This window comes from Maniola hyperantus, chromosome 1, assembly GCF_902806685.2.
Source record: "Maniola hyperantus chromosome 1, iAphHyp1.2, whole genome shotgun sequence".
NCBI lineage: Eukaryota > Metazoa > Arthropoda > Insecta > Lepidoptera > Nymphalidae > Maniola > Maniola hyperantus.
Window position 1 is genome coordinate 1,711,719 of NC_048536.1, and position 27,684 is coordinate 1,739,402.

The 27,684-nt window shown below is 35.3% G+C and overlaps 3 protein-coding genes and 1 long non-coding RNA gene across 7 annotated transcripts in view; 1 reads left to right on the forward strand and 3 right to left on the reverse strand.

Moving 5' to 3' along the window:
- The window catches only part of Zir (dedicator of cytokinesis), a 375,809-nt gene that overhangs the window by 244,572 nt on the left and 103,553 nt on the right, over positions 1–27,684 (reverse strand). The window lies entirely within an intron of this gene.
- The window catches only part of LOC117982606 (uncharacterized), a 141,536-nt gene that overhangs the window by 69,150 nt on the left and 44,702 nt on the right, over positions 1–27,684 (reverse strand). The gene's annotated exons all lie outside the window — the stretch shown is intronic.
- Positions 1,350–4,061, forward strand: LOC138402994 (uncharacterized). The gene is made up of 3 exons (XR_011237302.1): positions 1,350–2,184; positions 2,640–2,790; positions 2,888–4,061. It is a non-coding gene; the product is annotated as an uncharacterized lncRNA (long non-coding RNA).
- On the reverse strand, positions 17,600–22,158 carry LOC117984622 (uncharacterized). The gene is made up of 3 exons (XM_034971281.2): positions 21,542–22,158; positions 21,109–21,200; positions 17,600–20,167 (listed from the first exon to the last, which is right to left on the reverse strand). Exons 1-3 carry the CDS (start codon positions 21,780–21,782, stop codon positions 19,673–19,675), a joined length of 828 nt encoding a protein of 275 aa, XP_034827172.2. The 5' UTR covers positions 21,783–22,158; the 3' UTR covers positions 17,600–19,672.

Consider the following 27,684-nt stretch of genomic DNA (forward strand, 5'->3'; position numbering starts at 1 on the left):
AGAAATTGAGGTACAGTTCAAACGCTCTGGGTCAAGAAACTTTTTTTTGCATGTAGGTTTTCTTTACAACGAAGTGATCTTATAAAAGTCATTTTTTTAACTTTATTTCAACCAAATAATAATTGTAAATTTTTCAGCTTCATATCCTGAAACTCTCTTGAGTTTATGTAGATGTTGCACATTCCTGTTATAGATACCAGTACCCGTAGTACAAGATTTTACGTCTCAACAAACGAAACCAAATTCGAGAGTCGAAATATTTCCGCGTTACAGTAAAATGGACCTAAACAGCCTTGAATTGAAGTCAAATATTCAATGCCACTGATTTTAATTTCGCAATGTTTCCGCTTGGAGCGCTGGCTGTAGAAGTGTAGACAAACTTGAGCTTTAAAACAAGGCTTTTAAGATCCAGTTTACTGTAACGCGGAAGTATTTCGACTCTCGAATTTGGTTTGGTTTGGTGAGACGTAAAATCTTGTACTACGGGTACTGAACTAATCTTCTAAATATATAAAAGGAAAAGGTGACTGACTGACTGATCTATCAACGCACAGCTCAAACTACTGAACGGATCGGGCTGAAATTTGACATGCAGATAGCTATTATGGCGTAGGCATCCGCTAAGAAAGGATTTTTGAAAATTCAACCCCTAAGGGGGTGAAATAGGGGTTTGAAGTTTATGTAGTCCACGCGGATGAAGTCGCGAGCATAAGTTAGTAAAAGGTATATAAATCAAAACTGAAAAATAAATCGATGAAATCCTTCTATCCTTTTGTGATACGAAATCCTAATAACAGTTTTAAACCTGTGTTTTGTTTTTTTTCCAACCCTGATTGAAAGGATAGTACATATCATTACCCTCCGAATTGCAATGAAATGATACTCTTCTCGTCTTCGTCCTTGTTTCAGTGAGTCACTGCAATGGAAGGGTGGTTTGACGCAAGCAATCGCGTTCACCTTCACCGCAGTCTTGAGGAAAAACCGTTTTACGCCGCACAAGATCGCACAACCTTATTATAAGCAACTAGTTTTCAATTCGACGTCCGCGCTCATGGCTACTTACAGAGAGCTAGTGATGTGCCGGTGTCGATAATTCTGCCGGTTATTCTGTACTTATCGGTTTTTTTAATAAAAAACTTAGGAAAACTTGTAGCTCTTTTGAGCAGTCAGGCTTCTGCCATACCACCGGTGTGGAATGCAGATTCTACTAGAAGAACCGGCAAAAAAATTATAGATCTTGTCATCTTCGTCCTTGCTTCAGTGAGTCACGGCGATGGAAGGGTGGTTTGACGCAAGCAGCCGTGTTCACCTTCACCGCAGTCTTGAGGAAAAACCGTTTTACCGCACTGAAAAAAAGAATCAACCAAACTAGTTTTGTTGCTTAAATTTTAAACAAACTTTAGTCGTTAATAAATAAACTTTGACTATTTATTACATAACTAGTTTAGTGTGTGTTCTCAAAGGCAGTTGGGTTAATGTAGTAGGTTAATAAGTTACAAAACGTTTGGTTACTAGTAACTGAAACAACGTAAACCAATTTGTTTTTCTATAGCAACAAAACCGATGTCTAATACATAACATAACTATTTGCTTATTATTTATTTAATATTTGATCATATTTTACAAAACGTGTACATTTAGTGAATTACCAAACTTTTGTAGACATTAAAAAGCTTAATAAATTTGATAATAACATGTTACTTTATTTATTATCTACAAAGGTTTTACAGGTGATACTCTATTTATTTTACTGATAACAACCGTACTAAATGCTGTATTAATATAGTCAAACTTTAATTACAAATAATCTAACAATTTCAAAAATATCAATCAAACTTTCTTTAATATTTTAGCCTGTACGTTGTCCTGTTTCAATTTTATTCAGTGATCAGTGAGTGTGTTTATTTGGAGTCAGCAAAAGGAGTGCCTCGTAATTAGTGTTTACACTATTGTTTCTACAGTGCAGTACGGTTTCTACAACAGGTGCCTAATGGTTTTCGTAAAAAAGTTGTACCGTACAGCGCCTGGCCGAATATTTAAGAACATGAGTGACTTCGCGGAGGCGGCAGTGTCTGACGAAGGCACAAAGCTGGCTGAGCCTGACAATATCAATCTTCTATGATATTATCATAGAAGATTATTTAAAGTCGTGGGGCCTCGAGATGTACATTCCGAAATTTAAAGGTATGTACGCTGGTAGTAAGTATATTCAAAGTAGGTAATAGGTAGTTGTATGGTGGTTGCATCATGCTTTTTTCTGCCCATACAAAAATTTAACTTAAAATAGTCCCGTCGTCGTGGGCTGCCCCTTTATCGACACCCTGATCCTGATTGTTGGAATATCTACATCTAGACCTTCAAAGTAGGTGCATAAATCATAGTAGGGTATAATAAAGGAAGGTTTATAAACCGTCTGTGTGCCAAATTTCATCGAAATTTTAGTGTACCTAGGCGTGATAGTGGAATGTGGAACTAACAAATATCCATACTTTCGCATTTTTAATACAAGTGATATTATATTTGTCCCGCCCGTTTTAAATGGTTTGATATGTACAGTGTTGCGTGTTTTTTATGTAGGTACTTAGTGTGTATCAGCATTTAATCATTATTTCTGAATTATGTTTACAATTATATTCTAGAACATGGCATTGACTTTGAAACATTGTTAATGTTGGCCGAGGACAACAAAGGAACTGGTACCTATGATTGGACACAGCGGAACTGATAAAACAACTATCCACAGTTAAAATAATGCTAACAGATGCTTTTCCGTCAGACCAGCAAAGTGATGTAAGTACAATCTTCTTAGCATGTGCGAGTGTAGATTTAGCTCTCTGGTGTAGTCGTCCTTCTCTAAATAAATTAATTCTTTGTTTAATTTTTTCAGTGTCCTGTCATGTGGATGAAAATATAGAAAAAGCAACTACAACAAAACCATACTTCAGATGATTTGGAGCTCCAGAAACAGAACAGATACAGAACAGATACAGAATGTGTATGTATAAATAAGTTTTGCAGGTAGGTAGGTACTTTAGTAAGGTTGACTTTTTATTTGTTTAATGCCAATTTAATGAAAACATATTTAATGAATAATGCATAATATTATATAATTGCTGTCAAATTACAAGTGAAGATACCTTCCTACTTAAAAAAGCTTGTGTAATTTCATTTATGATGATTAAAAATATTTTTGTTAATGATAGAGTTATTTTTGAATGTATACAAATGACATCATAATATTATTAAATTTTTGTAGACTTGTTTTTATGACTGTAACTCAAATAACTGATTAATAATTAAGGTAAAATGCTATTTCGAAGCTATGTTAAAATAATACTGAAGCGGGTCAAACCATCCTCCAGGATAAAAAATAGATATTTCATACAAGAAGCCACTGCTCATTGGAAAACGTATAAAACAGCCCTTTTTAATTCTGGAAAATCGTCTCATAGTAAAAGCTATATTGTTTATGTTTCATCTGTAAGTTTTATAGGTTTGTATTTTTAATTTTGATATTGAGATTGTCAATTTTGATTAAGTATACTCGTACCTACCTATGTATGTGAGACGAAAAATAAATAAGTAGAAAGTAATGTATAATTTTATTTCAAATCAGTAACTTTAGCCAATATTAATTAACCAAACTGTTTAGTTATAACTTTTACTAATAAGTAACAAACCTAGTAGAGTAATGGTACGGTTCATGAAATCTAGCTTGTAATAGTATCTTTATTCTTATTTTTTTGTAACAGATGTAGTTTGTTGCTGAAATGTAAATGTACCGATGGGTTTGTTGGTTTTTGAACAAACAGACACAATATTGGTATGGGTTTACATTTTAGCTTGCAAAATAATGATATCTACTGCAAAAAAATAAGTACCCATGTAAATACTAAAAGCTAGATTTCATTAACCATAATACCATTACTCAACTAGGTTTCTTATTTATAACTGAACAGTTCCCTACCATTACTCAACTAATTTAGTTACGTATTACTAAACAGTTTGGTAACTACTAACACACCAAGATATCTTAATAACAATCACACTGTTCACATATCAGTAACAATAAAAAATAGTAATCCGTTTATAAACAACTTAACCTCCAATCCGGGTTTATTAGTCTTGGGATGACCCTAATATGAATCAAACGCAGTTCCAATGTCCACAGTCTTATATTCAGGTACACTTGTCACATCCACTTAGTTTATATCTAGCTTAATTAATCACCTAGTACTTATATCTCGCTTAATTACTTTTATCTCGTCCCTATTTTTACTCCCGCGCGCTGTCACACCTCCACTCACGGGTGACAGATGGCAGGTTTTCTGTGTTGCCTACAGTCGTCCATCCTGCTCCAGATATGTCCTCATATCTGACCACTCGGCCTTCCAACCGAGGGTAATGCCCTCATACACATAACTCAATAGGAGCAACATAGAATACCTTAACAGTCCTATATTATAATTAATATGATTAGTATAATAATTCCTCTAACAGATCAAAGCTAACATTGTTAGATTTAACAAGTGCACAAAACAAGTGCCAATGAGACCTACAAAATACTGGTATCAATAATCATTATGTACATTGCAATCAACATCTTTAAGTCTAATTCTTATAAATACACAACAAATCACACTGAGATAAGTAAATAGTAAATACTATAAGTCATTCTGATTTAAGCTTGATATTAAGAAAATTGTATGATCTAGTTATTGTTAGTGATATACGTATACAACCAATTCACAATAGTATAATCAAATATTGAAATCAACACAATTTATGTTAATACTTAATACAAGGAAATTATAGTGAAATCAATAATTTTATTTTTAAATATTATTATGAACTACATATTCTTCAAGTTTGTATTTGTATTTAGTAATACGTGAATAAATATTTGCATGGCAAATGTGGCAATACTAATTATGAGAATTATAAAACATCTTTGGTAATTTGCATTTAAAGCGAATAAAATATAATCAACCTTAAACAAAACAACAACGAGGAAAGATCTTGGATAGTGAATTATCACCAACTTGAATTCTGAGTGCTAAGTACTCTATGATTTTAAACAATGTCACTATCAGTTTTCAATTAAAGTAAGTTTGTTTGCCCTTTCCTTCTTACCACTGTAATGACATGAATTCTAATCCTACATAATGCTCTAATGCAACACAAATTACAATATTTTCACTAGTATATACATTTTAAGAGATATGGTAAGAGTTGTTGGATCCCATTGACCATTACTAACACTTTATACAAAATTAATCACAAAGTTTTACAATATACTAATGAACCTAACTACTTCTGTAGACTTCATAATTTCTTTAAACTTAAAAATAAATTAAAAGAATATCTTATAATCCAATGTTCTCATACAATTGATGAATATTTGATATGAGTTGACCTTGATTATAATGTCTTTGTAGTGTTTCATGCATTACCAATTTGATTATCGTGAATTGACATTTAATTATTCTCAAGTGGTACCTACTGATTGACACCGTTGAAAAAAAAATAAAAAAAATATATATATATTACAATATAAGTATGTAACGTAAAACAAATAATAAGAAAACAATATGCCAATCTTTAATTGCATATATGTAGTATTATACTAAGCAATATCGGTAAGTATATGAATAATGATTGTAAAATAATTTTGCAGACCAGAAAGGCAGAGATGTCGGCACAGATATTATGTGACCATATTTTGTACTCTACTTGAATAACAATAAAAGATAATTACCTATCAAATTGAGTTATTGAATATTGAACCTATGTCTACGAAGTCAAGATAAATAATATGGTTAAATGTAGTTGTTATTATTAATAAGTACTAAGATCGAAACAAACCACAATGTATTCTAAGGAGACCCCAATAATCATATTATTCCAGAAATTTAAAGAAACATGAATCCACTAATTGATAATGATACACACAGTACAGATCACTATGAGATCTACAATGTGTAAAATGTAATCCTATATTTTCAAATAACTGAGACGACTGCCTCTGACTGTATCTCGATTGTAGCACAACAAATACTATTATTAATATAACAAAATAAGTCACAATGATGTTAGCCAAGGTATTATTGTATTATTATAAACTCGTTACCTGTGATGCCCCATATCATCCTTGCACTAGGGGTAGATGCATGCATAACTGTGTCTACCATAAGCCCCGTAAGTGCGATAGAGAGCGCAACAGACGGCGTTTTGTTGCCCCATTTTATTGTCTCGCAAGCAACGAGTCCTTGATGGCACTATAGACTTAATTGATGTAACATACAATAAAATCTGATTTCTGGAAACTTCCATTCTTGTACATTCTTGAGCGCGTAAGGACGAACGATGCCAGAGACCCTCGTCCTCTTATGATAATATGGTTAACTTGAACACGGTGATTGAGGACAGACAGCACCCAACGCTGCACCAACCCAGCGTCATGCTGAGCCGTGAATTGCTGCATCGGTCACCGTTGCTTGTCTCGTGTCAGTGTGTGACAAATGAATGACAAAGATGTAGGAAACTATTTCGTGATACATTGGTGTACTTATACGCTTTGATAACATATCAGCGATCCATACATTAATACCTAGCGAGTGAAGTAAGCAAGCCTTCGTGCGCGAACTGCTTATATAGTCTATTGGAATAGATGTTACTTGAAATAGTATTTAAGAATTTGCTCTTTACTGTGCTGTTTCCCCAAACATCAACGTAATACAATGAGTGACTGCGAAGATGTGCATTAACATGAACCTATATTTAGCATTTACAATCAGCATGTCATTTTAGATCTACTTTAAAGGGTCTATACAACTTCTACTACGTACCGAATTCAGCAAGACATAATTAATATATTATTACTGAATACGTCCATTATAAGAACTTTAATTTGAATTTAAGTAACCCTTGAACATTAGTAAGTATCTGCTAGAACAGGTAACGTGATTTCCAACCATGATATCTACTTCTGTACCCCTATTCTGTAGATAAATCTATTATTATTAATAAAAAGGATACACCCTTTCCACTTGCCGACCCCGATTTAGTCTGCTTGTTTTCCATCAAATTAACTGGACTCCCTCTTGTCACCATCGCGACCCGATCAGTTGCTGAAGTTCATACTGAAGATCACCGTCCACTCGCATCGGGATTATCGAATCAGGTTTTACCAGACTATTATTGTTCGTCATTTTTCAGACGCTTCGTCAGCCGTTTTCCAATTCGTTTGTTGGTTCTTACTAGGACCAGCTTTTGTCACCGGAATACGATCCATTGTTTACGTCAGTATTGCCACCTTCCATTTGTCATTCTTGATTCCTTATTCTTAGGTTTATATTATAGTCAATGCTGCCCTCCTTTGGCACGATTGCTACAAAATCAAAAATTTCCACTTGCTGTATGTCACAATTGGGACATGAATTAAATTTTCCAATAACAATATGTCTCATTTGGAACATATAAAATAGACAACCTTTGACACAATTGGGACAAGGTATATTACATAAACTATTCTCAGCAATTACCGCTTATCACGCCAGGAATAAGTCCATACATAAGTCGGTATTCTTTTCTCCCATTTGCCACTTGGTTCATCATAAAATATTCTCAGGAATCACCGCTTATCACACCAGGAATAAGTCCATACATAAGTCGGTATTCGTTTCCCTTATTTGCTTGTTGGGTTATCATAAAATATTCTCAAGAATCACCGCTTATCTCACTAGGAATAAGTCCATACATAAGTCGGTATTCTTTTCTCTCATTTGCCGGTTGGTTCATCATAAAATATTCTCAGGAATCACCGCTCATCACACCAGGAATAAATCCATACATAAGTCGGTATTCTTTTCAACTATTCTCAGGAATCACCGCTTATCGCACCAGGAATAAGTCCATACATAAGTCGGTATTCGTTTCCCTGATTTGCTTGTTAGGTTATCATAAAATACTCTCAAGAATCACCGCTTATCACACCAGGAATAAATCCATACATAAGTCGGTATTCTTTTCAACTATACTCAGGAATCACCGCTTATCGCACCAGGAATAAGTCCATACATAAGTCGGTATTCGTTTCACTTATTTGCTTGTTAGGTTATCATAAAATACTCTCAAGAATCACCGCTTATCACACCAGGAATAAATCCATACATAAGTCGGTATTCTTTTCAACTATACTCAGGAATCACCGCTTATCGCACCAGGAATAAGTCCATACATAAGTCGGTATTCGTTTCACTTATTTGCTTGTTAGGTTATCATAAAATACTCCCAAGAATCACCGCTTATCACACCAGGAATAAGTCCATACATAAGTCGGTATTCTTCTCTCTTATTTGCTCCTTAGGTTATCATAAAATACTCTCAAGAGTCACCGCTTATCACACTAGGAATAAGTCCATACATAAGTCGGTATTCTTTTCAGATATTCTCAGGAATCACCGCTTATCGCACCAGGAGTAAGTCCATACATAAGTCGGTATTCGTTTCTAATATTCTCAGGGATCACCGCTTATCACACCAGGACTCAGTCCATACATAAGTCGGTATCCTTTTCTCTCATTCACTAGTTGTCAGTTTGTTTAGAGTCTAAAAATAATAATCACATTTATAACAATGACACGTTATATCATAACAATATTAAACACCATTTATTTTATTTTTTTTAATTCGCTTCCTCAAGACAGCCACCAGAAGCGATTATTTGTGTACAGTCAATAGAATGAATATTATAGTGGCAACGGTTATGGCAAACCCGCTAAGTGTTTGCTCCCTTAATACCTCATTTGATTAATCTTCTTCTTAATTTGCTTTATGGCTTTTAGTAATTTGATTAATGATTTGAAAGACTAGTTATCGAGACTACTGAACTCAATACTCAAATCGATATTCTCAACTATTTGTGGGGTATCTACAGTAGTAAACATCTTTAGTTCACCGTGGGCTCTACCGCGGTTGTTTGACAGCTACAATGTCACGATCGCAATCATCTCTGATTGGTTAATGCTCGCTCACTATTGGCCACAATGCATTGTTGCAACAAGAATCGCACAAATTCAGCCAATCAGAACAATAATGATTGATGCAGGTTTTAGACAATCGCCCTACGTGTAATGTCTGCAAGTGATAATAATTGTGCAACTCGTTTGAAATTTTAATATAATTTAAGGGCACACACACAAGAGAGCAATCCGTCTTTTGTTTATAATAATTATATTAATAATTTATTTATTTAGTAAAAATATGCATCTCATAAGCTCCTTTTTCCAAAGTCAAATAGCTAGTCAAAATTTGGGCAGTAAAAGTAGGGAATCCGTTTCTCCACTATTTATCCGATGGGGCTTGCAAGGTTAAGATTTACACTTCTCTGTATACTGACAATTTCATTTCTTATTTCAAATCTAAACCTAAGTCAGAGATCGAATTATTCGTGCATTATTTATACCCGAGAAACAACGATATGATAAAATTATGTGTTAGTAGGCTATATAAAGAAATACAACAATCCAGACCCTGTAATACATAACATTGCCACAGTCATTGCCACTTCATTTAATAACACCTTCGTAACTCTCTTTTGTTATTAGAGACACATGTTTCAAAGTTTCCTTTACTCGTACATAAAAATTGAACTTCGTAACTTAGTATTTCTTTCTAATTTCTATTATTACAGCAGATAGTATCATCTATTAAGTTGGTAAGCCAATCCAATAATAACAACAGTAAATAATTTATGATGTACTTGGTAGTTAACCTGTTGTTCAGTGCGTGTTTTTCCGAGGTAGTAAGTACCTAAAGGCTTTGATTTATGGTAGCAGATTGTACAACAAGGGCACCAAACAAGCCACTTGAGCCGAGTTATAAACACTGCTTTTCACTTCGATTGCGAGGAAATGTAACAATAATATTACTATAAGTACATATCTATAGATTGTCCGAAAAGAGTAGGGATTAAATGAGGGTGCTGTAATGAGTTTGTAGGTATAGGTCGCAACCTCAATACAAGTGCAAAAGTTCACTGGCACCATAGAAATTACATACATTCTTTCTCATCCATATGTCATTCAGAGAGACTGTTGTTTACCTATAAATACCTTGTGCATAACAGCATGAAACGCACTTTAGTCCTCTTATAGCCAGCGTAAAATAGAACCTTACGAGCATGAGAAGTGGAAACGTGTTTTTATTTTATTATTATTTTTATTTTCCGAATTCTAAAAATCACGAATGCATGTCATCTATTAGTATAAGAGGATGTCAGCTACTAGTGACTTTATATGAATGTGATAGCTCATATAATTTTACCTTTTTAATTATAAAACTCTAAGAACATTTGAAAGACCCACTGTTATGCTGATAAATAAATATTTTAATTCAATTCCATTTATTTATTTTCATCTGATCTGATCAGTTAAATTCACTTTAGGTTAATATAATAATGATTCAATTCATTTTCCTTTCATAACCTCACCTCTCCTTAAATGGTAGTTGCAGCCAATGTAATTTATAATTTTCACAAGGGTGAGCAAACGGAACAAAAGTACATACTAGCACTTAATATAAATTTTATTGGTATAAGAATCAAATAAAATTCCAACATCCACATGGCTACTTTCGTGAGCATAAGTGTTGTATGTCTTTCTGTTTCTGGTATGTACATAGTTAGATTAATTCAAACCTGATATTTCATACCCTATACCTACTAGGTATTCAAAGTAATCTAATAACTCTAATTTGGTCGAATAAGTAAACCTACAGATTCAAAATAGGTTCAATGTTACCTACTTTATCTAGTGGACCAATCAATTATTTATTAGCTGATCCACCGCAGGTAGAATTTTCCAAAATCTTTTCTTTGTGTCCAGTAGTAGCTTAGTAGAGAACTCAAATCATATTTGATTATGCAGGGCCTGCGGATTGATCTATGTCTGTCAGTACCTAATACAGACTATTCAGTCGGTAAATAGGTATTAAATGGGTGCATCTAGCAATCGACTCTATTAGTTTCCCTATCACTATCATTCTCACAACCATACCATGCCTACCATAGACCCAAATCCAAAAATCTTACATTAAATGGTAGGTAATGAAAACACATGCACCTGACACATATTTCAGGCATTCTATCCTTAAATTGTACTAAAATATTACTATGTGTATAGTTAAGTATGTAATTATTTAATTAAACAAGAATAACTACTCATATTGAGACTATTCAATTCAAAGTTTTAAGACTTTATTTTAGTTACTAGGTAAACTAGATTTGCTTCAATTAACCATAGTAGTATTCAGATGTTTCTTACCTTCTTATTACTGTATTACATAACAATACCTTGAGGTTACACCCTCCATCATAATGAGGCAGCCCGGGATGGCTTTTTTTTTTTTGTATCATTATAACAGGCCTCACACCAAGAGTTACTGTGTTCTTATCCGATCCATGCAGGTACATGACTGCTTCTAATCACAACTTGAAGGTTATGTGCACTTCTCCACCACAGATGCCGGCCAAAACCACTTGTTCATCTCACATTCGTCGACCTCATCGTCAAGTCGGGGTCACAGGGTCGTGTACATCATCAGAAAAGTTGTCGAACATGAAAAAAAATGGTAACAGTTGAATAATCTCGGAAATATTGCATTTAAGCGACACCAGTATCAAGTACATACCTACTTGATTATATCAGACCCCTGTATATAACCCAAATTTTGCACTAAAACCATTGATTGACCCATTGATGTAGATATGACCGTTGTTATTGTAAGATTATTATTTCTATTTTTAACTAAAGCACATGTACATATTTCTTTTTTTAAAATGATTGTTGAATGATTTAAATTAAGACTTGAATAAAATTATATTGTCAACATTACTTCCTAGATAGATAAAGTTATATATAAATGAGTTTATTCATTCTAAATTTTCACATTTTATTATGCTATGATAATGTACTATAGGTAATAATTTGCACACTCAGTTATTGGTTGAATGTGTTAGATCAAAACAGATTTAAGACCAAATTGTACCACATTCTAGCAAATAAACTCTACTTTTTTATTTCTACACTAGCTCATGTATTAAGTACTTACCTACATAATAATCTAATTGTTTTCTTGATTCTACTTTAATATAGGTAGGTGCCTATTTGGTTTAAAGTATTTCATATCACTTATTACCTTATTTCGATTTTAAAATACAAGGTGTTAGTACTACGGTGCGTTGCATCCAGTCTTGAAATTAATACTAATACTCCTTATAACTTCATAGATCAAATCTTGGACTAGGTATGTCCCTACATAATAATCCATTAAAGCGGTCAGAATAAAACTATAATCCCTTACTTTGAACTCTCAAATAAGTCATAATGCTGATATCTACTTACTATTAATAATTATAGCCTTCACTTACTCTGTTCTAAAAGTATCAATTGGTAATATTGTGACTTATCAAATACCTACTTAGGTATTTTGATGCAGTAATCTTACATTAGGCACTCTTAATATTCACCCATGCTTTAATGAACATCCACTGTAAGAAGGTAAGTACACAGATTCACCGCTTTCAATACAACCTATGGATGCATTGGACCCATCGACCTACGTACTTCTGCTTGTTCCAGACAGTATAAGGTGCTTTCCTCAAACCAATCTCTTGAGTAGTTGCGTTGGAGACAAGTCCTCCAACTCGACACAGGTCTACTCAAGTACTCCCAAAGTAATAGTGTAGCACCATTGCAGTTTGTATGTATTTCATATTCACTTTGTTATTCGTTCAGGTAGGTTTCTTCATATAATTTCCGATATAAGTACCTAATAAATATGTTGCTATGCGTCTTGTACAGGCACTTTTAACATCTTCCAGGATAGACCCGCATTTTTGGGCATGAATCACATCCAATCTTCTGATATAAACAACTTAACCTCCAATCCGGGTTTATTAGTCTTGGGATGACCCTAATATGAATCAAACGCAGTTCCAATGTCCACAGTCTTATATTCAGGTACACTTGTCACATCCACTTAGTTTATATCTAGCTTAATTAATCACCTAGTACTTATATCTCGCTTAATTACTTTTATCTCGTCCCTATTTTTACTCCCGCGCGCTGTCACACCTCCACTCACGGGTGACAGATGGCAGGTTTTCTGTGTTGCCTACACGTTGACAAAGTGTTTTGTAACCAAATGCACACCATTAGGCTACCAGTAGGTAAACAGTTTGTTAAATTGATACAAAACATTTTACATATTAACAACATATCGACTTGTTAATAACAAACGCACAGTAAAGGTACCAGTAGGGCGCAGGTTGCTTAAAAGATACAAAATCGAAAAGTACTTAACAAGAAGATGGAGTGTTATGCGTTCATTAACTGGTTGCTTAAAAACAGTAAAACAGTTCAATTAACTTCAACAAAATAACTTTAGCAACTAGTACCTCAAATCAAATAGCAAAAGTCAGTTTTGTAGCTAGTAAAACATAGTTTGCAAGTCACTTTTTTTGTGTAAACAGTAACCAAAGTTTTTGTAACTGTATACAAAACATTTCTTTCAGTGCGCACACAAGCACAACCTTATTATAAGCTCCTAGTTTTCAATTCGACGTCAGCGCTCATGGCTAACTAATTGCAGAGAGCTAGTGATGTGCCGGTGTCGATAATTCTGCCGGTAGTCCTGTACTTATCGGTCTTTTTTAATTATTATAATCTTTCTTAATAGGTATTCATCATGTATTCATATTAATTAATAAAAATTCATTGTATTATATGTATTAATTAATATTCATATTTTTTTCTTTAGCTTAAATACGAGTAGTTAGAATTCGGAACTCTACAGAATAGCGCTTTCAACGCACGCAGCACCACACAAATCCCAAAAAACACTCGACGCACGTTTCGCCCCGACACCGGAGCATCCTCAGGAGATGTAGACCTTCAATGCTCAATTGCAAAGTTTATATTTTGGGATTTGTGAGGTGCGTATTGCTTGCCGAGTGGCTGCTTTTCCTGCATGGTTAGCAGTGGGAAGGCGGGCGGTGCATTTCGCATGCTGCATGTTGAATCATACAGATTCGACCTGTTTCAGCGGATTACAGCAAATTAAGTTTTGGTGTATTGTACATCATGGACTTCCGCAAAGTAACGCCTGCTTCTATACAATATGGGTAGTCATTCGCACAGTCACGCACAGTTCCCTTTCAAGCAAGGCGGATTTAGGTATATATATATGTATATATAAGCGAAATAAGCTTAAAATCATCGGATTTAGATAAGTAGGTACCTACCTATAAAAATATGTATTAGGTGGTTATAGGTGCCTCATATTTTTTTCATCAACTACGCTTATTCTCTTTTGAGAAAAATATAACTGTTATTCGCGTAAACAATACTATACTCAGTCGTATAAAATCAACATAGGTTAATTTTTGTTCGAAAATACATTTAAATAAGGCGTTATGTAAGCTTCAGCCCGCCGCGATGCCATCTTTCGTCAACAAAGCCTAATGTCCTTGAATAAAATGAATTTGTTAATAATTTTAAATACATATCTATCAAAAACAGCGGAACCAAAATATTATTATGACACCAAATTTTCTCGTTCAAAAGAGCTGCACTGAAATACGGGCTTTTGAAAGTTTCGATAACTATATCGTAGTACTATTATATCTTCTGTAATCGTGTCGCTACTAGTTGGCATTTTATACCTTATCTAAGATTAACAGTAGCTTAGTTTTTTTTAGGGTTCCGTACCTCAAAAGGAAAAACGGAACGGAACGGAAAAGTTTAACCGATTTTGATAAAATGGTTCAGAGTTAGCTTACACCCCGGCGAAGAACATAGGCTACTTTTTATCCCAGAAAATAAAGGATTCCCACGGGATTTTTAAAAAAATCCACGGGGACGAAGTCGCGGGCTTCATCTAGTTTTTGATATACATGTATTTAAAATTTTGTAGAAAATTCCATGAAATTTCCTTGAAGTTGCAGGTAAAAAACACTATCATAATAAAAATTATAATAAAATGAATGAGGAGGTTTCCAGGCAACGTAAGAGAAAATTTTCATAGATGGCGCTGAATATATTACCACCACTAAAGACGAAAAATAATACCTATATCTATATCATATAGATATGCTTTAAATTTTTAAATTTAAATCGGATGCGAAATTAATTAATTACTTCTATTATAGTTCACAGATTTTGTGGGGAAGAAACGTAAGGAAAATTGCAGTGCACGTCATGTCGTGTCGTTGATTGACACGACCTAAACATTAAAGCATAGATCATAAAGATATAGGTATTATTTTTCCTCTTTCGTGGCGACCTATGCGAAATATTCAAGAGACATCTATGAAAATTTTATTGAAGCTGTCCCTGAAATTCCCTCATTGGATTTCAATGCATTAACATAAATCGAATTATCGACATCTAGAAAGGAATCACTACTGCTCTGAATATAAAGCAGTTCGGATAACTACTAGAAATCATTATAAAAAGGTACTGCAATCTCTTGTTGGCCTAGGTTACGTATGAGTACTAAGTAACGATAGCTGCGGTGTACCTCGATCATTTATTATCACTTGAAGCTTTGCCCATTATACTATAGAATACGATAATAATACCTACCATAAAATACTTAGTAGTAGGTACTTAGGTACCACAGTTTACCTTCATTTGAAGAGGAAATCCGTAACCCAAGTATAATCACTATACGGTATACCTACCCATATTATGAATGCGAAAGTGTGTGTTCTTTGTTGGTTTATTGGTGTTGGTCAGTCCTCCAAACACGCCGCCACGGAGCAACGTATCAGCGTGATGTCTTGCACGGATATAGATAAAGAACTGTAGGGCGATTGTCTAAAACCTGCATCAATCGTTATTACAATCTCAATTGCTCTGATTGGCTGCATTTGTGCGATTCTTGTTGCAACAATGCATTGTGGCCAATAGTGAGCGAGCATGAACCAATCAGAGATGATTGCGATCGTGACATTGTAGCTGTCAAACAACCGCGGTAGAGCCACTGGTGAATGACATAGGCTACTTTTTATCACGGAAAATCAAAGAGTTCCCGCGGAATTTTAAAAACTTATGTCCACGAGGACGAAGTCGCGAGCATCGGCTAGTAATTACTATTTCGGTCGAATAGATGACATAATTGAACCAGCAATCAAGAGTATAATAATATCATGTAATATCCATCGATATAAATTACAAGATAGGTATGGCCAAGCGAACAAAATTTTTCACGGTTTTGGAACCAAATAAATCAGCGCCATCTCTTTCTTAGATACTAATGAACGCACCGTTTAAAATCCAGAAGTCACTGAGGTTACATTGGTGCTAAAGCACCACTGAATCGGTGCCATTTTGTTTGTTCAATAGGCCTGTAACTTATGGCATACAGCTGTGGGGCTGTACCAAAAAAAGTAACATCCAAATCATCCAACGGTTCCAAAACAAAGTACTCAGGAATATTGTAAATGTACCCTGGTACATCAGAAATGACGATATTCATCGGGACCTCCAAATTGAATACGTCCACAACGTTATCACCAAATTTGCCAAAGCCCACGACTTCGAGGCTTCACGTTAAAGTAATCCAGCTGCTTGACATAACGGAGACAGCGAGAAGACTAAAAAGGACCAAACCTTTTGAGTTAGTGTATAGTGACAAGTGATAGTGTACATAGTGTACTTGTACTGAAAGAACACGTGAACAAAGTGTATCTCAATTCAAGAAAGACTAAGATGCGTCAATGGACCATTTCTTAGTATATAAGGGTGCTCCCTCACCGGGAGCATTCACGTGTACTGTAACATTATAGATTCGTCTTTGAGCATTACATTACAATTCTACCTCCCTGACGCTCCCTCACCGGGAGCATTCACGTGTACTGTAACATTATAGATTCGTCTTTGAGCATTACATTACAATTCTACCTCCCTGACTGACGAGTATTTGCGTGTAATGTAATATTGATTCGACTTTGAGCATTTTCAGCATTTCATAGCAAGATGTCAGACGAAGCGGTCGTTGTGCTGAGTGCGGCAATATTAATTCGACATTGTTATTTACGTAAAAAAAAAACACAGAAGAAACGATATTGGTGTCATGAATTATATCAAAACCGGCAAAATACAGGCGGTTTGGATATTTTAGAAAGAATCAACCGACCCATAAGTAAACTTAAAATGTTTTTAAGAATCTCTTCTTCGGATTTTGAACACTTCATAAATCTCATTGGACCATATGTTAAAAAAGAAGATACTAATTATAGACAAGCAATAACAGTGCAAGAAAGATTAGCTGTTACGTTACGATTTTACGCATCTGGTGATTCTTATTCAAGCTTGCAGGTTACTTTTAGAATGTCCAATCAGATTATAAGTTGTATTATCAAAGAAGTGAGTGAAGCTATAATTGGATGTTTAAAAGAAAATATACTGGTGAGTTTATTAATCTAAACTAGCGGCACGCTATGATGGCCGGTTTGACGTTTGTCCGCTCATGAAGTTCCGTATTAATTGATAACGACTTTGAAGGAAATAATTGTATTACTTTATTGACGATAGTGATGTGCAGAGATTCATAAATTTTATCGAATGTAGTTTTAGGTTTAGGACTCAAAATTTATTTATTAAATTGATTTCTTAAATGTATACAAGTGTAGAAAAATCAGTTTGCACCATTTAAGGGGTGAATGTACTTGTGAATATGAACAATTTTCACTATGTGGACAAACCTCTGAAATCGCAAAAAAATATCAATAAATTTTTAAAAATGGAATCTAATACGATCGTCACATAGGATCGCTGGCTAGCACAACTACTACCTCCGGCAAACTCGCGTCAATGCTCAATGCAAAACAAAGCAGTTTCGAATTGACGTTGCTTCGAAAAGTATAAACTGTCAGTGCAATGCGATTGTGATATAGTTTTGACCTGGCTTTGGATTTCAAATATTGATACTGCATTACTGTTGACCCTTGCTCGTTAATTTGGACTCTGTTCAAGCCCTTTGTTGTGGATTTCGTCGATATGACCGAACGTACGCAGAGAACTGTTCTAAATAGTCAGACACGTGAGTTCCTAATACGCCTTCGTAACTATTTCGATCGTGAAGCTCAAAATGGAGGGCCAATTTTACCTATAACGTCAGTGGTTGAACGCGTAGCTGATGCGCTTAATATTGGACAACGAACTGTTAGACGGATAACTAAAAAAAAATATGGCGAGACTGGCACAGAAGAAAATAAACTTCACACACCAAAAAAGAGAAAACGAGCAAAACCAGTCGTAGGCATCGATAGCTTTGATGCCGATGCTATCCGAAGACATGTTTACGGCTACTATTTACAGAAGGAGTATCCAACAAGAAAAAAGTTGGTGCATTCACTGAAGGAAGCTGGATTATTCTTCGGTGGGGAAAGTTCTTTAACGAAGATTTTGAAGACCATTGGATTTCGATACAAAAAATGTAACAAACGCAAAATATTGATGGAAAGATTTGATATAGCGATGGCAAGGTATACTTTTTTACGGCAAGTGAAAGAAATCAAAAATTGGCAAAATGTTGTGTTCTTGGATGAAACATGGCTTAATGCTAACCATACTGTAGGCCGTTCTTGGAACGATGACACAGCAGCATCTACTTCCAAAGTTCCTGTAGGAAAAGGATCGCGACTTATAATTTGTCACGCCGGAACCATCAACGGGTTTGTCGAAGGTTCTCTCATGGCTTTTGCGTCAAAAACCACTGGAGACTATCATGAAGACATGAATGGAGAAAAGTTTACTGAATGGTTTACCTCAATGTTGTGTAGCCTCCCTGAACCATCTATTATAATTATGGACAACGCCCCATACCACTCGATGCAAATTGACAAGCCACCTGCCCAATCCCAAAAGAAAGCTGATATCGTCGCATGGCTTCGTAAAAATGGCGTAGATGCAAACATGAATATGTTAAAAGCGGAATTAGTACGTCTTTTAAAAGAAAACAAACCAACCAAGATCCGATACGTCATTGACGAAATAGCATTAGAACATGGGCACAGAGTTATACGGTTACCGCCTTACCATTGTGAGTATAATGCGATTGAGTTGGTGTGGGCTCAAATTAAGGGATATGCTGCAAGACACAATACAGAACCCCCATTTACCACAAAAAAAATGCTAAAATTATTAGAAGAAGCTTGTGAACATGTGACTAAAGGAGACTGGGAAAAGGTTGTGAATAGAACTGTTAAATTAATAAGGGAAGATTATGAAAGAGATGTGAAAATAGATAATATTATAGAAAACGAACATATAATTATTAATGTATGTGATGATAGCAGTGACGACAGTGAAAATAGTAGTATGGACGAATCTGATTAATTATGGCCTTTTGTGGCACCTTTTTCGGTATCTTTTGTATTCATATGTTTCTTGTGTGCATATAAAGTATGTATATTCATTTTCGTTCAAATATTCAGTTCGTTCAAATAAATTAAATAAACATATACATTTTTGTTTTATTAAACCTATTTAATCAGGTACAAAAACAAAACTTAATTGTTTTTTGTTCGAGAATAAATTGACATTCCACATCACTATTGTAATGTGTCAAACCGGCCATCATAGCGTGCCGCTAGTGTAGTTTATTAATCAATCAGATCTCCAAATTCACGCATAAACCCCTCACTTTCTTGGCTATTAATACTGGCTTCAGGCGAAGAAAGTTGGGCGTCTGCAGTGGATGGAACTGCTGCTGGTGAGGGTGTACTTTGGAGGCCTGATGGTCCAGCATGGTTTGATTCATTACGCGAAAGTTGAGAATCAGGAGTCCAATATCCATGTTGCTGGTACATGTACTCATATTCACCGCGATCGGCACTAAACAAGATATTGGAAATGTGGTGCTGTACACAGGCCCTAGTATTTTGAGAGTACGTCTTGAGTTTTTCAGTAATAAATTTCCCAAAAGTAGTGCATTCATCCGATTTAGCAGAAGTAAAGTCTTGCAAAATTTGGAAAGTCGAGTGCATTATATCATCACTTCCATCCACCTTCGCTTTTTTCCGTTGTGGTGCATCAGGATTTTCAGGTGGCTTGTTGCGAGTCTCCTGCAAGTCTTGTGTCCCAGGTTCACAAGGAATCTAAAACAAGGTTTTTTTTTTCAGTTACCTAGCATACCAGATGGTTGGCTAAATTTGGCTGAAAACTTCAATAACCAGTGGAATTTCCCTCATTGTGTCGGCGCTATAGATGGCAAACATGTAGTCCTGCAAGCCCCATACAGAAGTGGAAGCGATTACTATAATTTTAAAGGTTTTTTTAGTATAGTTCTATTTGCGGCTGTGGATTCAAATTACAATTTAATATATATAAACTGTGGCTGTCAAGGGAGAATCTCTGATGGAGGAGTATTTAATAATTGTAATTTGTATACTAAAATGCAGAATAAATCTTTGAATCTACCACAGCCAAGAGCATTGCCGATGCGGAACAAAGAAATTCCTTATTATTTTATTGGGGATGAAGCTTTCGCATTATCAGAAAATATAATGAAAGTGTATTCAGGACATCATCGTAAAGGAACAAAGGAGAGAATTTATAATTACAGACTTTGTAGAGCACGGAGAGTAGTCGAAAATGTGTTTGGCATTATGTCAGCAGTTTTCCGAGTGTTGCGGAAACCCATGTTATTGCAACCAGAAAATGCTACTTTAGTAGTTAATGCCATAGCACACCTACATAACTTCTTACGAAGAAATCGGCGAAGTAGGGATTTGTACACACCTCCGGGATCTTTTGACAGGGACAATTTAGGAGTAATCACACCAGGATCTTGGAGGGCTGATACCGAAGAAAATACTGGTTTAATGGATTTGGATGAACAACAAGAAGCAGCACAAATAGTTCCTCAAGAGATACGTGAAGAAATTAGTAATTATTGTTCGCAAGAAGGAGCAGTACCATGGCAAAACGAATATGCTTAATGTTTATTAATGTCCTGCTTTATTTAGCCTTGATAGGTTAAAAAATATTTAAAACCTGTGTAAACAGATATTAAATGTAATATACATAATATACTAACTGAATCTGTTGTCTTCCGTGGTTCATATCTGTCCAGTATAAATGATAAAGCTGCATATGCGAACCAGGTACTAGTATATACTTCTTCTGCACCTGAAATATAGATTATGTAATATGTACTGAATTGAATAAATTAATAAATAAATAAATAAATAAATAAATGGTGAAGGCACCTATAGTCCACTTGTTTAGGTATGCGGATGCCCAGTTTTGAAGTGTAATCAACATTGATCAAGATCATTTCTAATCAAGTTTACATTTTTTCTAAACAAATGGCCTATAGTGAAGGTATCATCAACAAACAAAACATGCCCTAGGTACACACGAGTCGTGTGGAATGTGACCTCTCCGCCACTCACACTCACCCCTTGCTTGTCACAGTTATTGTCATGACTAAAGTAGATGTAGGTACATAAATAAAATATGTTACCCACCTTTTCCGGTTCCTGAAGCACTTTTTTTCATTTTGCTCTTTTCTCTTCTAAGAGATGCTAACAGGCTTGTGATTTTCTTTTGACATTCTTCTACGGTTATTCCAAATTGATCCGATAATTTCACCCAACCGTCTTGTTTTATTATTTTATTAAAGTGTTGAGGATGCTTAGGGTCCCATAATTCCCTGATTTCCCTATATTTTTCTATGAATAATAGAGTCTTCTCTTTGTCCCAAGCCATTACTTAAATTTACAACTGTCCGTGACGCCAAAAAAATCTCCGAAGCGTCAGAAACACTTTATGACAACGTGCGTTCACTTCACTGTCACGTAGGCTACTGAGCGGGCGGGCGGGGGGCTAGGGGCAGTGAAGCCCCCCGCCCGCCCGCTGAAGCTGTGAAGCGCATTGATGTTACAAGTTGTATCAAGATATTACACATTGTATCAATACAAGGTGCGCATTGTAATGCTCGGTTCTCCTCCTTCACTGATGTATGCCCGTTTTGTATCATTACAAGGTGCGCATTGTAATGCTCGGTTCTCCTCCTTCACTGATGTAATGCTCAAATCTGTAACGTTACATAACACGCGAATGCTCCCGGTGAGGGAGCACCCTAAGATAATTTATAAGTTTAGGTTAAAATAAAATTACTTATTACTATTAGTCATAAATTAGGCTAGATCGTAATACAATTGAGTAAAAAAAAAATAGCCCTGTCCATACGAAGTAATATATAAGTCAATGTGTAATATCATAACATTTATTTATCGTGTGGTAATACAGATGCGGTAAGCCGTCGTAAATTGCTGGTTTCATGTCAATTTCGCGTGGGCCGCGGGGGATACGGGTATTGAGGTATTCCCGCAGCTACCACGATTAATTACGGAAAAGAAAATTGTTGCTATTTTTGTCTGTATGCTTTAGAATTGCTCAGTTTACTTAAAAGGTACCTACTTAAACAAGCGTGTGGAAGTCCCCACAAGAGACCTATTCCTGCAGTGGACGTCTATCGGTTGATGATGATGATAATGACATACTTTTGAAAATATTATATGGAACTCTCAGAGAAGCAGATGTCCTAATGCTGTTCCTTCATCGTTAAAGCAAGTGATATTTCTTTATGTACTGACTAGCTGATGCCGCGTGGATTAAATTTTTCAAAATCCCGCGGGAACTCTCTGATTTTCCGGGATAAAAAGAAGCCTATGTGTTAATCCAGGGTATAATCTATTTCCATTCCAAATTACATCCAAATCCGTTCAGCCGTCTTTGCGTGATTGAGTAACAAACATCCAAACATCCACACTTTCGCATTTATAATAATATTAGTAGGATTTGCTCACGATGTCAAGGTACCTATTTATTAGTTAAAGGTAAGGACACAAAATAGTTTCAGACGGTTCTGCTTTACACCTACTTTTATAAAGGTTTTTATAAATATCATTGATCATTAAAGTCAGCAATTAACGAAAATCAAGCCAATCGATTCGATGAAAGCATAAATGTGAAAGTTTCGCCAATTATATTCGACAAAAATGCTTATATCGAGGTAGACGCTAAAACTGGATAGCTGAAGTATTGAAGGAAACAATCAAAATATATGGAGAGAATCAAAAAAACCGGGCAAGTGCGAGTCAGGCGGCTTCTATAGCAATGGAATCATGTCCCTACCTACAAGATGGCAAAAAGTTATCGAACAAAATGGTACCTACATACTTTAGTTAAATGTAAATAAACTATACCTAATAAAAAAATATCGAATTTTCTCAAAAAATTCGAAGAAACTTTTTCCCCAACCTATTATATTTATCTGCGAGATTGTGTGCAACATAAATAGCCACAATATCGTGTTTAAACTTTATAAAACCGGCCAAGTGCGAGTCAGGCTCGCGCAATGAGGGTTCCGTACTACAGTCGTATTTTTTCGACATTTTGCACGATAATTCAAAAACTATAATGCATAAAAATAAATAAAAATCTGTTTGAGAATGTACAGGTGAATACCTTTCATATGATACCCCACTTGATATAGTCACTCACTTGGAAAGTTGAAAATACTAATTATTAGTTCATGACCACAATTTAATTTTTTTTGTGTGACCTAACCCTAAATTCGCGGTTTTCAGATTTTTCCCCAAATGTCAGCTATAAGATCTACCTACCTGCCAAATTTCATGATTCTAGGTCAACGGGAAGTACCCTGTAGGTTTCTTTACAGACAGACGGACAGACAGACAGACAACAAAGTGATCCTATAAGGGTTCCGTTTTTCCTTTTGAGGTACAGAACCCTAATAAGCAGCAAATTTTGATACAAGTACTAAAGTAACATTACACTAACCAGTGCTTAGCGTAACAGTAGGTATAGGGAATAGCATTGTAATTTGTACTGTGCTTGTATAAGCTGATTGTATTTAATGACTTGATACTATGAAGCTACAACGCAGTTGCAAACTACACGTTTCCGGTGTGAGCCTTGTAGGTTCATAGTGACAGCGTGTTGAAATAAATACAGTGCGATAAGGCTCTCTTGGCGCGTGGCCAAAATCAGAACTAACACCGCCACCTTGTAAGGTGTCACGCTGTCCACTTGGATGCGGTGTTACTAAGTAAAAAAATCTGAAATTCAATTGATGTGTTTTTTTGCATAGGTATTGGCACCGATTCTAAGCACAACCTAATTTTAGAGTATTCGCACCCACTTCTTACTATTGTAATATGAAAAGGACGGAAGCAGTTTGACATTTCTAAATTTAATTTTTAGATGGTAAAACCCGTGGTTTTAGCACGCACTCGCGAACCTACTGTTTAAATTTGTATTGTGCACTAAAATTCAGAGTCTTTAAATGAAATGAAATGAAATTGAAATGAAATGAAATGAAATGAAATTTATTTATGACAACAATGTCGGTTTACAGTTTAGTGTCGGGAACCCTGAAATAAGTTTGATAAACCTGTGTCTCAGGGTCCCCGCTCCTCCTCCTCAGTCTCAAACATAATAGTTGTGTTAACAAAAACTATAAATACTTAAGTCTAAACAATTAGCATGCAATGTGTCGTGCGTGTGTGAGTGTGTTTGTGTGAGTGTGTGTTGTGTGTGTTTCCTTATGTTGTTGATTTGATATAGCTTTAATTATTTATTTAAATTTAAATTTGAAATTTTAGTAGATTTTCCGTATCAATATAGTTTAAATGTGAAAGTCACGTTCCGTTCCTTTTATAGCATTGTTAAAAAGAAAAGAATGCAGATACTCTAAATTTAGTTTAGAGTAAGACAAAGGAATCGGTGCCATTGATAAAGACCTGGAGAGTAACATAGGCTACATTTTATCCCGGAAAATCAAAGAGTTTCCACGGGATTTTTTAAAAATCTAATTCCACGCGGATCATTCAGATTCGGATTCATCAGCTAGTACGTTTATATGGAGAAGCGCGTATAATATGTAACATAAGAGCGATTTACGTCCGCTATCAGTGGCGCCACACCACAAGCGCTTAACAAACACGTCATAGTGATTCACACGCGTCTTGTTTACCTATAGCCTATACTGTATTATATTGATTGTGAGTTAATTAGGACCATTTAGCTGCACAAGTCACTTTTCTGGCTAATTCAGTTATCAGCACACCGGGTTATCCCGGGATACCGTTGACGTCATGTTAATTGGGATGACGACTATGGCAAACATAAATTATCTATTCTAAGGAACTATTAAACAGAGGGTCTTCCAAAATTCGTGAAACCCACGTCCGCTGTTAGTTTTGAGTTTGCTTACCATCTTAAATTACAGTACGCCAAATTACGTCAAATTTGTATGACGTCACGTCTGTGTATTTCATACCAATTAAATAGGTAAATTAAAACTACCTGACTATTCATAAGCACTTATTCTATTCTATTCTAAAAACATATTCTATTCTATTCTATTCTACAAGGTCCTATACTAAGCAACCGTTTTGACGTTTGATAAAAATTTGACTAGAGTCTTCATCCCTTCATCCCTATTAATATCACTGGGATTAGGGCTGGTTTCATGAAGCAAGCCTTCATTAAAAGTGGAACAGCTTGTACCTTTTCAGCCATTGACATAAATGGCTGGACCTGCGATTGCCGACCTGTTTTTGAAGCAACTTGATTTCCCGTGGGAACTCTTTGATTTTCCGGGATAAAAAGTAGCCTTTCTCCCTCTCCAGGTCTTATAAATTATACCCATGCAAAAAATCACGTCGATCCGTTGCGACGTGATTGAAGGACAAACCAACAAACTAACAACCCAACACCCCATGGTTTTAAGACCCCATGTAAATAATATACATGTACCTACCATATCTGAGCAAAATAAATAAATGATTATGATTAACAAACGAACAAACAAACACACATTCGCATTTTTAAAAACCTAAATCCACTCGGACTAAGTCGTGGACTAATTAACCTACTTAATAATTATTAGCTTATGCTCGCGACTTCGTCCGCGTGGACTACACAAATTTCAAACCCCAATTTCACTCCCTTAGGGGTTGAATTTTCAAAAATCCTTTCTTAGCGGATGCCTACGTCATAATAGCTATCTACATGCCAAATTTCAGTCCGATCCGTCCAGTAGTTTGAGCTGTGCGTTGATAGATCAGTCAGTCAGTCACCTTTTCCTTTTATATATATTTAGATTTATTTTAATTTTACGTCAGAAATACGCGTTACCTATCTCTGGTTCCAGTGAACCGGTTTTGATAAAATACGTCTATATAGCTATAATTTAATTCAGCCTTGCACATTAATTATAATAATTATATAGTAGTGAAAACCCCAATGAAATCAGATCACAACATTTTTTGTATTGTGTTCGGACAAATCAAGTTTCAATACCTGCAAAATAATAATACTTAATTTTGTTAGTTTTACTTTAAATAAATTACTAGTTTGCCCTGTTTGGTTTCGCGGCATATAATTATGTAGGTACGAGTATATTATTTAAATTAAATTGCAATGTGTTATTCATACTACTATACTTACCTAAATAATATAAAAAGAAAAGCTGACTGACTGACTGATCTATTAACGCACAGATGGACGGATCGGGTTGAAATTTGGCAAGCAGTTAGCAGATAGCTATTGTGGCGTAGACATCCGCTAGGACAGGATTTTTGAAAATCCATTTTTAGGGTTCCGTACCTCAAAAGGAAAAACGGAACCCTTATAGGATCACTTTGTTGTCTGTCTGTCTGTCAAGAAACCTACAGGGTACTTCCCGTTGACCTAGAATCATGAAATTTGGCAGGTAGGTGGGTCTCTGGCTTTAGGGGAAAAATCTGAAAACCGTGAATTTAGGGTTAGATCACACAAAAAAAAATTAATTGTGGTCATGAACTAATAATTAGTATTTTCAATATTCGAAGTAAGATAACTATATCAATTGGGGTATCATATGAAAGGGCGTTACCTGTGCATTCTAAAACAGATTTTCATTTATTTTTATGCATCATAGTTTTTGAATTATCGTGCAAAATGTCGAAAAAATACGACTGTAGTACGGAACCCTCAGTGTGCGAGCCTGACTCGCACTTGGCTGGTTTTATTTTTTTCACTGTGTCTTAGGCAGAGATACATGGAGCATACGCGAGAATTTGCTCAGACTTTACTTAGAGTTAAAACGAGACAGATTTATATCTGTGACATAAATCTGTCTCGTTTTAACTGAGACTTAAGTTTGAGCAAAGTCAGAGTACCTACTAGCAGAGTACGCTCTATACTTTGACTTTACTCAGACGTAAGACAAAGTTAAAACGAGACAGATTTATATATATGACATAAATCTGTCTCATTTTCACTGACACATAAGTTTGAGCAAAGTCAGAGTATTAGCAGAGTACGCTCTATAGATCTCAGTCTGAAGGTTAATTTATAAAGTGTACTCTGATTTTACTCAGACATAAGACAAAGTTAAAACAAGACAGATTTATTTCTCTGAATTTAATCTCGTTTTAACTTTATGTAAAATCTGGGCAAAGTCTAAATCCGCCCTGAAGATCTCAGCCGTAGAAATAAATTACGAAGAAAAATGTTATCTATGACGATCAACAAGCATCGAACCCGTATTAAACTCATTACTTAGCTATCTGATGTCAATCACCATACATTACCA

Coding starts and splice junctions, on each gene's coding strand:
- LOC117984622 (XM_034971281.2), bottom strand. CDS start 21,782: ATGGCTTGGGACAAAGAGAAGACTCTATTATTCATAGAAAAATATAGG. Junction 21,201..21,541: donor TGCTTCAGGAACCGGAAAAG/GTGGGTAACATA, acceptor TCTATATTTCAG/GTGCAGAAGAAGTATATACT. Junction 20,168..21,108: donor CACGGAAGACAACAGATTCA/GTTAGTATATTA, acceptor ACCTTGTTTTAG/ATTCCTTGTGAACCTGGGAC.